The following is an 11,733-nucleotide window of genomic DNA, read 5'->3' on the forward strand; positions in this document are numbered from 1 at the left end:
TAAACAGTAGTATATGAACTAGATTCCTGCCAGGAGTAAACAGTAGTATATGAACTAGATTCCTGCTAGGAGTAAACAGTAGTATATAAACTAGATTCCTGCTAGGAGTAAACAGTAGTATATGAACTAGATTCCTGCTAGGAGTAAATAGTAGTATATATGCTAGGTTACTGCCAGGAGTAAACAGTAGTATATGAACTAGATTCCTGCTAGGAGTAAATAGTAGCATATATGAACTAGATTCCTGCTAGGAGTAAACAGTAGCATATGAACTAGATTCCTGCTAGGAGTAAACAGTAGTATATGAACTAGATTCCTGCTAGGAGTAAACAGTAGTATATAAACTAGATTCCTGCTAGGAGTAAACAGTAGTATATGAACTAGATTCCTGCTAGGAGTAAACAGTAGTATATGAACTAGATTCCTGCTAGGAGTAAATAGTAGCATATATGCTAGGTTACTGCCAGGAGTAAACAGTAGCATATGAACTAGATTCCTGCTAGGAGTAAATAGTAGCATATATGAACTAGATTCCTGCTAGGAGTAAACAGTAGCATATGAACTAGATTCCTGCTAGGAGTAAACAGTAGTATATGAACTAGATTCCTGCTAGGAGTAAACAGTAGTATATGAACTAGATTCCTGCTAGGAGTAAACAGTAGTATATGAACTAGATTCCTGCTAGGAGTAAACAGTAGTATATGAACTAGATTCCTGCTAGGAGTAAATAGTAGCATATATGCTAGGTTACTGCCAGGAGTAAACAGTAGTATATGAACTAGATTCCTGCTAGGAGTAAATAGTAGCATATATGCTAGGTTACTGCCAGGAGTAAACAGTAGTATATGAACTAGATTCCTGCTAGGAGTAAACAGTAGTATATAAACTAGATTCCTGCTAGGAGTAAATAGTAGTATATAAACTAGATTCCTGCTAGGAGTAAACAGTAGTATATGAACTAGATTCCTGCTCGGAGTAAACAGTAGTATATGAACTAGATTCCTGCTAGGAGTAAATAGTAGCATATATGCTAGGTTACTGCCAGGAGTAAACAGTAGTATATGAACTAGATTCCTGCTAGGAGTAAACAGTAGTATATAAACTAGATTCCTGCTAGGAGTAAACAGTAGCATATATGCTAGGATACTGCCAGGAGTAAACAGTAGCATATGCACTAGATCAGTGGTTCCCAATCTGGGTACCGTGGCACCCTAGGGTGTCTCAGGGCACTTGCAGGGGTCCTTGGGTTGGTGGTCCAGTACTAAACAAAATTAATTTTAGTCAGTGTGATTGGCAGTAATTAGCATTGGTATTGCCTATCAATAAATGTGGACAAAAAGAAGCACAGCCCTGGCAAGCCGTGGAAAAAATGATGATACTCTAGGGCGCCGTGATTCGAAAAAGTTTGGGAACCACTGCACTTGGTTAATTCTAGGAGTAAACAGTAGCATATGCTCTAGATTTCTGCCAGGAGTAAACAGTAGCATATACAATAAGTTACTGCTAGGAGGAGTAAACAGTAGCATATATGCTAGGTTACTGCTAGGAAGAGTAAACAGTATATATATAACATATACAGTATGTATGGTTACAGCCAGGAAACAACAGTAGCATATGAACTAGGTTTACACCAGAAGTAAACAGTAGCATATATGCTAGGTTACTGCTAGGAGGAGTAAACAGTAGCATAAATGCTTGGTCACAGCCAGGAATAAACAGTAGCATATGAACTAGGTTTACACCAGAAAGAAACAGTAGTATATGAACTAGGTTTACACCAGAAAGAAACAGTAGTATATGAACTAGGTTTACACCAGAAGTAAACAGTAGCATATATGCTAGGTTACTGCCAGGAGTAAACATTAGCATATGCACTAGATTCCTGCCAGGAATAAACAGTAGCATATATGCTAGGTTACTGCTAGGAGCAAACAGTAGCATACAGTATATATGCTAGGATACTGCCAGGAGTAAACAGTAGCATATACACTAGGTTACTACTAGGAGTAAACAGTAGCATATGCTCTAGATTCCTGTCAGGAGTAAACAGTAGCATATACGCTAGGTTATTGCCAGGAGTAAACATTAGCATATGCACTGGGTTTCTGCCAGGAGTAAGCAGTAGCATATATGCTAGGTTACTGCTAGGAGGAGTAAACAGTAGCATATATGCTTGGTTACAGCCAGGAATAAACAGTAGCATGTGAACTAGGTTTACACCAGAAGTAAACAGTAGCATATACGCTAGGTTACTGCCAAAAGTAAACAGTAGCATATGTGCTAGGTCCCTGCCAGGAGTAAACAGTATATACGCTAGGTTTATGCCAGTAGTAAACAGTAGCATATGTGCTAGGTCCCTGCCAGGAGTAAACAGTATATACGCTAGGTTTATGCCAGTAGTAAACAGTAGCATATACGCTAGGTTACTGCCAGAAGTAAACAGTATATAGTATATACGGTACATTTATGCCAGGAGTAAACAGTAGCATATGTGCTAGATGCTAGGTTCCTGCCAGGAGTAAAGAATAACATATGCAGTAGGTTACAGCAAGATGTAAACAGACTAGGACCTAGTGTATATACTGTTTACAACTGGCAGTAACTGGCAGTAACCTAGCCCATATACTACTGTTTGCTCCTGGCAGGAACCTAGTGACTAGGTTCATGCCAGGCGTAAATAGCATATACACTAGGTTACTGCCAGAAGTAAACATGATATGCGCTAGGTTCATACCAGGAGTAAACAGTATATACGCTAGGTTCATGCCAGGAGTAAACAGTAGCATATGTACTAGGTTAATGCCAGTAGTAAATGGTAACATATGCACTATGTAGTTTACTACCAGGAGTAGCCTATGTGCTTGGTTTATTATGCCTATGACAGCAATTGAACTGGTGCCCATTCTGATTCATTATACAGACCTAAATAAACAATTCTCTTAGCATAGTATAGAGTCACTGGTAACATCAGTTTGTGGAAAGTCACTTTATGATGTAAAGTAAAGTGACTTTCCACAAGCTGATGTTACCAGTGACTCTATATCTAGACAACATTTACATTTTGAAAATTCTGCCTACAGTTATTGCCGACCAGTTGGAGTAAGAAGCCCAGAGCTACAACTGTTTACACAAATTTACAATATGGGATACAGCCATTACACATAATTCCACAGTACACATTCATATTAATTACTAGACCACAGAGCGCTCACCCTTCCCCCACATGAGCTGTAAGTAGACTTTTTGGTGCCCTGTGCCAGAAAGAGCATTGGCGCCCCCCCTATTTTTCAAGACCAGAAAAAGGGCCATGGCCTAATGGGGAAGGGCCAAGGAAGAGATAGGGGAGGCCAGGAGATGCTGGTGATAAAATAAGAGGAAGCTACAAATGAGAATGATAATAAACAGGAACATTGACAGGCCCGAACAGCTTCCCCTGCCCTGCGATGCCCTGTGCCATGGCACAGGCCGCACTACCCTAGTTACGGCCCTGCTTGCAGGGACACGGGTTCCGAAAAGAGCCCATCCTTGCTTGCAGGGACTGCTGCGCCTGCGCCCGCCGCTACCTAATTATGCGCAGTGTAGACCATAGGCTGCAGCGGCTAACGCCATATTCAGATAGCATTAGCTGCGGGGGCCATTATCCAGAATGCATCACATTCCGGATGTTGGTAAATTTGGCAGCATCACATCCCCCATAGAAACCTAGGGTGGATGCTGCTGCCTGCGGGAATGGAGGGATCATAGAAGGTATCAGAGATTCCTGCTGCGGTCCCTCCTTCATACATCCGGGGGATACTTAATATTTGTGATTAACCCCCGAAAACGGGTGTTTTGATTATACCTTAAATATACAATGATAAATGGGCCCCATAGTGTATTAAGTGAAGAAAAAAAAAGGGGGCTCCCAAGTGACTCCAGTTGCCTGGTAGAGAACATTAACTCCAGCATAATCTTTATGTGCTATGCTCTCTTCTTGAGACCATACAAGCCTACTCTCCCGGAATGTCCGGGAGGCTCCCAAACCTTAGGTGCCTCTCCCAGATACCCGGAAGAGTGGGCAAGTCTCCTAGAGATGTCGGTTTTCACGCTGAATCCCTTAATTGTTGCCCCATCCCTGCTTCACAATGCCATTAATTGCGTCATTGCATAGCGTGGGCTATAGCGGAGGCAGGGACACGATGATGCAAACGTGTCATTACACCTCCCAACCACACCGCCCACTTCACTGCCACTGCCAGATTGCCAGCAAGTATGCCATACAGTAGTAAGGCTGTGAGGTAGGATGTCCAGGAGAGAGTGGGGGTTATAAAAGCACACTGCAATTAGGAGAAAATCCTTGGTGAATGCGATAACAGGAGACACAGATTGTTTTTGCTGAGGCACCCGTAATGCAGTTGCATTTCCAGACACCTACTGGTTGCTATCGTTTATAGGGCACATTTTGTATGTGTACCGTTTCATTAATAATATTCCTAATGTGACATATGTCATGTTCACAGCGGTGATGGGAAACAGGCTGCCCTGGGGTCGAATACAACCTTCCTTCCCTTTACTTGCAGCCCCTCGAGCACCTTCCTGCTTTATTGTCATATTTGATTGCTAGCATTTGTAATGTTTGTTTAGGAAGCCAGCTTATATGTTATCCTTCAATAAATAGTGCTATGAGTTAACTATTTGTTCTCAAAGTCGTCATGGGGAATGTTGTCAACATCGATGCAATCCCCTGGGTCAGTTAGAAAATGAGCAGGAGCAATGAATGCATTAGGATGCATGTCACTGAGCACATATGTTAATATTCATTCAATAGGGACACTAAACTATTAGGGCACTGCACATCAATAATTGGAAAGTTTATAGCCTTCCCCAGCAGGCACGGACCACAGAGTTGTTGTGTAAACATCCTGTCCACCTCACATTCCTGAGATGTTTCCTCTTAGCTGAGGGGAGCTGAGATCTTTGCAAGAGGTACCCTTTAATCAGCGAACTTGAAAGTGCAGGATGCCAAGAGTAAAAGCACTGTTCAGCAGCATAGAGTAATGTCTATGCTGAAAGGTATACATGCTGGGATATTTATAAAATAACATATTTCTGTACTTGCGTCATAAAACTACTTAAAGGACACTATACTGAAAATAGACAATAATTCATAAAGCTAGCTAACTTGTAAGGGTAAAACTGTGCAAGTGAAGCTACAATGTTACAGTAATTGTTGGACGCTGTTCCCGTTATCACTGTAACTTTTCAGCCTCAGCGATAATGACCTACCTGTCACTTTCTACTCTACTGCAAATCCAGGAGTAGCTGTATTACTACCATTGTGCCAAAGAGTATAGGCCAGGTAAGAACTGGGAAAATGGCGCCCCAGCAGAGTTTCTCAGTTTGTGCCTATATATCTGCCTCATGTACACATACTGTAGGTGCCCATATTACAGTTTTTGGAACTATCAGCCAAAAAGTGTTCAGCACCTACATGGCAAGCGGATCCAGCTGGAAACGCATTTTCATGAGACTAACACCACCACTTCAAAGCCCTAACTACTTTCAGTCTAATCAACATTATTATTATCGTTTATTTATATGGCGCCACAGGTTTTCCGTAGCGCCTTACAAAGTACATAAACAAATAAGTGACTTACAGTTCTATACAATGCAATGCAGGACAAGGACATGGATAATATACATTGCTACATTGGCGACCATAACACCCAAATAAGCAATAGAGGATAAGCAAAAAGTGTTGGGTGCTCTAGTGGGGAGTAAGAAGTAGATGAAAATAAAGTAAGGAGGAGGACAAGAGGGTAGAGTGCCCTGCTCGCAAGAGTGAACATTCTAAGGGGGAGGGGCAGACAAACAGGAGTGACACAGATTGGTTAGACAGGGAGGAATGAGCATGTAGCAACACGTTAGGATGAGAGCTGGAAGGCTTTGATGAAGTAGTGAGTCTTGGGAGCCCATTTGAAGAATAGTAAAGAGGAGGAGAGTCTAATGGGGAGAGTTCTGATAAAAGCTCCTTCATTATTTTCAGTTGTATTCCTAAAATACAGCTTGGTTAACTTATGAGAGTGGCTGGATATCTGTCATTAATACATGTCTCACTACTGTAGTATTTTAGTTTTATATTAAAAATAAATCTTCCTTTAGCAAACTTCTCCTGGGAGGTGCGAAATGCGTTATATTGTAAACAAACTTGTTTACTTTTAAAAGCTTCCCTTGTCCCACAAAATTAAATATCTTTTTTGCATATCCAGTGTGCCCGGCCTACATCTAACTAGTTCTTTTTTTTTTTTCATGCCCTTCTTTGCTATCTCCCAACTTCAGATCTCTTGGACTCGGGCATCGCTGCAGCATGCTGGAGGCCTGACCATGCCATAGTTGGCGTGACCATGCTTTGGGGGTGAGCTTAGTACTTTTGAATACTAGAATGCCTCATCACCTACAAAACCATTGTCTTGCATGCACTAAAGGCTTTTTTCCTCTGCTACGTGTGGCAGAAGAATATCTCTCAACCCCCTCTCCCCTGCATATGAGGACAGTGGGATAGCCCCATGAAATTGGATATTTGCCGTTGGCATAAGGACAGTTGGACAGTGATATGCACATTGTATAAAATTATTTAATTCTCTTTTATTGTAAGCAAGGCTGGATACAAGTAAGAAGCACTAACACATCAAGATGCATGATATTTACTGTTGTCTACAGCCCATAGTTGTCTCCTCTCAGGAAAAATCTGGTAGGATCCAGAATTAAGGGGAAACCTTTGAGAAGGCAGGGAATTCACCTGTACAGTGCTACTGCTCACCTACTGCAAGTGGGAAAGGATCATGACAATAGTCACATCATAAGGTCCCCCTACCTCATGAAACATGGCCCCAGTCACTTGTAACTCACTGAAGCGGATGGAGCTTGATGACCCAATTATCCCATACACTTTACAATATGAACTGTTACATCAAGTCCCATCCTACATTACCTCTGCATGTCCCAGAAGCAATATAGGTAAGTGTGTTATAGCCTAGGCAGCCCGTGCCAGGTTAAGTGACTTACTGGAGGATGACAAACAACACAATGAGACCAGTGTGTGCTGCGCAAGGCTGTTGTATTGTGACAAAAGGGCTGCGAGAAAAAGCATTAACTTTACATTTTATTATGATGGCACTGATTGTATCACTCTGAGATGTACTAAGCCTTGGGGAGTGATAAAGTAAAGAGAGATAAAGTACTAACCAATCAGCTCCTAACTGTCATTTTTCAAACACAGCTTGTAAAATGATAGGAGCTGATTGGCTGGTAATTTATCTCTCTCCAAGGCTTAGTACATCTCCCCCAGTCTTATCATTTAAAAGTTCTGAACAAAAAAAAATTAAATAACATGACAATGTCACATACAAAAAAAACACTAACATATACAATATAAATTAAGAAAACTAGTCACTATTATATGTAGGCATTGATATACTTCGACAGAACTTGTATTATGCGTATGTACATTGGCTTTGCAGCAGAGCCAAAACTATTGTTCTTTGTGCTGTAATTAATTTGAGCCTCATAATGGCTGACCGCAGTGTTCAATTTGTTTGCTGACAGGAGGTTTGTTGTGCTTAGGAAAAAGTGACCCCCCCCCCTTGGTTCTGAGAGCCCGGCTTTGTGGGGCAAATATAATGCTTCATTTTGTTAGCTACAAACTCCCTCACGTAACTACACTATCTGCAGCTTTATTTGTATATTTCGTAATGTGTCTTCTGCACTGCACTGTGTTTGTCTGATTATTAATTTGTCTTCTACTGTGCTGAGAATATGTAACTCCGTAGATATCTTCCTCCTAATTTATAATAAAATTACTTTACAAAATAAAAAAAAAAAAAAAAAAAAATGTATAAACAGTACTGATGTGAAGATGCCAAGATCGGATAAAGTACATATACAGACTTGCTATCACCATGAACAGTCCTGGCGTGCATGGACTCGGACCTTAGAACATTCTAGGATAATGGATTGGATATTTATTTGCTACAATTGTCTATGGTTCTTAAACTTAATATATTTGCAAATGAGTTTAAGTAAAACACAAATCCACCATCGTATTCAAGGCCACACTTTACATATATGAGTTGGACAGTTTTAACAGAAGTAGGGCTACCCACAGAGCGTAATGAGGGACCCGTTTATCAATAATCACATTTGCAATGCGATCTGGACACCATATTAATTGCCCAAAGCCGTATTACAGGAAGAGATTATACCGCCCAGATATATTAAACTGGACATGCTGGGACAGGGGCACTGAAAGGAGCCCGTCCCTACGTTGTGCTCAGAGTGAAGAGACAGCGTCAACTGTCTCTTCACTCCTGTGCTATGACTCATGCACATGAGCAGTCTACAGATCACAAATGCGTGGTGGCCATTGCTTGGGAGGTGTAGCCCATAGACTATAGCAGCACAATGCCACCTTTAGATGGCGTTAGCTTAGCGGGCCAAACTCTGGAATGCTTGGCATTCCAAAGCTTGGTCAATCCGACATCATCGTATCCCCCATAGAAACCTTGGGGGGCTGCAGCTACTGTCAGAAATGGAGGCGATCCCTCCTTTATAAATTGGGGTGATAAAAGATATTTGCAAGTATGCCCTGAAAATTGGTGTTTTCAGGCAATATGCTGCAAATATTTAATGATAAATAGGCCCCTGAAACACAGCTAGCGGATTTTAAAACTAGTGAATGAGTTAGCAAACCTAGTCTGACACTGGGGACAAAAATAGTCTAGTACAATGCGGCTTTTATGATAAAGTATAAACATTTATGGCTTGGGTTTATTTTCTCTATAAGATCCCATAGCCAAAAGATAACAAGGTGTCCCCAAAAGTTTCACTTGTTAAATGTAATTTAACTTGTCGACAAAATGTTTTATGAAAGCAACAAAAAGTAATTTTTTTCAACTTACCTCTGTTTTTGGTGAACGGTTCTGACGTTTAAATCTCTATAAAAAAAAATTTAAAATAGTTTTAATAAATTTGGTCCAGTTAAAAAAAAAATTGGATACGGGGAGCAATCTATTATGGCAAAACTATCCCAATATTAAATATGTCTGGTAAATTTTAAAGTTTAAGTTAATTTATTTGTTAAAGTGGTATGTTGTTACTGGTTGGTGATTTAAGGCACAATAATTACTAGAACATGTCAGTCTTTCTGTGTAATAATTAAAATAATATATACTCAATATTAAAAAATATATCTACACACGTAAAATATCTCTCACAATACAGATATAAAATTAAAGGATTTCATTGTCCAGACAATACTGGGCTTATTTGAGAGGTAAATGCATATACTTTTGGAAACTGTGGTGTATATTTAATATGCAGCAGCTTTTCAGTGGTTCCAGAAGTGGGATTTAATACGGCAATAATATTAAATGCTCAACACTGCTGTTTTTACTTATAATATTGTTGGCGTGTTGAATTCAGAACCACCAACAAGTGCCGGCTTTGAAAAGCCATTGCTTAGTAAATATACCCCTATGTATCTTTGGAAAACTATGGGATATTTTTTCTATAATGTATATGTATATATATTCAAGGGGGAATATTCATCAATATGCTAGTAATGACTCCGTTATTTAGGTATCTGACTTATTGGTATGGAGACATCTGTTATGAAAAGCAGCTGTCCACATGATCCCTATCACCTGCAGTCATATTGCTTATTAGTGGTGACGTAACTCTACACTTCCAGGTCTAACCCGGCAGAGTTAGAGTGCATGCGTGACTGGAGTTCCCACATGTGCACGGAGTGCGCTGCACAAGTTTTTCAGAGTTTGATAAATTAAGGTCTCCATACTTGTGTATGGGGACCATGAACAGTATCAGGGCTGCTGGGTAAGCAGGAGGTATCTGTGATACTTCGATTTTACAAATGTAAGTTAATTTTTTATTTTTACTTACATTAAGGGATGATGAATTAGTCCCTAGAGATCAGCAATATATTGCATTAATCCTGCGCGCACACACACATGCACACTGATGTGTTCTGCAATGACTTCATAATCGGGAATATTTTAATTATTTTGAACCTTTTACTTAATATTTGCAGTTCTTAATGGAACTAAATTCTCATACACAATTATTTACAAGAACTCCACTGACACCTGTTTCCCCTTACTTGTGGCATATATTTTTTTGCAATAATACATTTGCTTATAAAACTATCACAAGGCACAAAAAAGGCTATTTTCAGCTTTGACAAAACCACTTGGGGGCCAGCTCAGGAGCTGTAAGTAGTAAACATGTTTCATACGAAAAGTTTTCAAGCCTGGGAATGTAGCAGGAAATCATTTGCAATACTCAAGAGATAAAGAAGTAAGATGAACTATAATTAAACTCCCTCAATGACCTAACAGAACTAAACTTTCCAGGGAAAAACTTTATTTTCTCTGAATACATTTGAGGAAAACTAAGAATCAAATACAATATGCCTGGGTACGGATTTAATGAGTTGTCAAACTAGAAGTATATTTCTATAAATGTTAACTAAAAAAAAATATATATATTACCTTGCTGTCTTATAATACCCAGTCTTATTTTATTAGTATATTACACACTGTAATGGAATATGCTGGTGTCATAGAAATAAATAATTAAATAAGTAAAAATAATAATAAATAATAATAATAATAATGATAATAATAATAATTTCTTTCAAAAATAATTGATTTCTACTATAAACTGTAATAAACTGCCTGTAACCCAGTGAATATTTGCTTCTGTAAGACTACTCCCTTACATGGGATGTAACCTGATTATGCTGACAATACTGAGTAGAGAATCTCATACCATTCATGATAACTTGGGGGGCTCTTGGGTTCAATTCAGTTTTCTACAATGTGCCATTGCGCACATCACCAAGAATTACAGTACCCCAACATCACCGGAAAAAAAGACCTAACACCAGCACCTAGCTACCATCACTGTTAATTGGACTGCCCCCTCCCCCCCTTTTAATATGTTTATTAAATTTTCTTGACTGTACACTGTAATATAGTACATTAATTAAATGCTAACTTTAACACTTTTCTATTTTGTAGGTTACATTGTATCAAATAAAGAAACAAACCTGCTGTACTATGTTCTGCACAAAATAGAATGAATAGCTGAAAGTGCTAAACACAAGTAGATATCATATTGCATTCTTACCTCCAGGTAGGGGCTCCCAAGACTGCTCCCATCACTGAGGGACAGGTCGGCAATGGATATAGACACAAGCAGTAGAAAGTAGTTTCTTAATAAATTCCCCATACCTGACACTATAAGATTGTAACTTAAATATCTAAGGAGCATCACAGGGAAAACTCTGCTCTTTGAATTCACTCCGTACGGATGGACTTTCCTTTGCACTCTTAAACCTAGAGCATTTTTCCTTTTGGGTGTTAAGGTCTATAAAAGATGCATTCATTCCTTTACAAGCCATGATTGTCCAGATGAGTTAGACTCGGGACGCTTAATTGGAGACAGGCCAACTTCTTCCAAACCTCCCCCTGCTCTAAATGAAACCAAAATATTTTGAAGTTCAGCCCAGTTTCTGAAGTGTGTCAATAGGTTTTTAAATGAAGTCAAATGCAGCACAGGGCATCAAAGATGGGATGTTCAGCAGCAAAAAAGACCTATTTACTTATTTACTGTAGTGTCAACTGTGACAACTGGCCTGTGCAAAGGAGATTAGCGGTTACAGGCTCTTCACTAAAT

General features: G+C 39.5%; 1 protein-coding gene across 2 annotated transcripts in view; it reads right to left on the reverse strand.

Annotated features, from left to right (window-relative positions):
- ITIH6 (inter-alpha-trypsin inhibitor heavy chain family member 6) overlaps positions 1-11,433 on the reverse strand; it is a 97,473-nt gene extending 86,040 nt beyond the window's left edge. For both annotated transcript variants that reach the window (XM_088455678.1, XM_088455677.1), the window contains exons 1-2: positions 11,185-11,433; positions 8,937-8,972 (exon numbers count right to left, since the gene is read on the reverse strand). In XM_088455678.1, coding sequence (XP_088311804.1) covers positions 8,937-8,972; positions 11,185-11,328 — 180 coding nt within the window. In that variant the 5' untranslated portion in view covers positions 11,329-11,433. The remainder of the gene's footprint in view (positions 1-8,936; positions 8,973-11,184) is intronic.
- Positions 11,434-11,733: the final 300 nt, after the last annotated feature.

Source organism: Taudactylus pleione, unplaced genomic scaffold, assembly GCF_031769625.1.
Source record: "Taudactylus pleione unplaced genomic scaffold, aTauple2 ptg000665l, whole genome shotgun sequence".
In the NCBI taxonomy this organism is placed as follows: domain Eukaryota; kingdom Metazoa; phylum Chordata; class Amphibia; order Anura; family Myobatrachidae; genus Taudactylus; species Taudactylus pleione.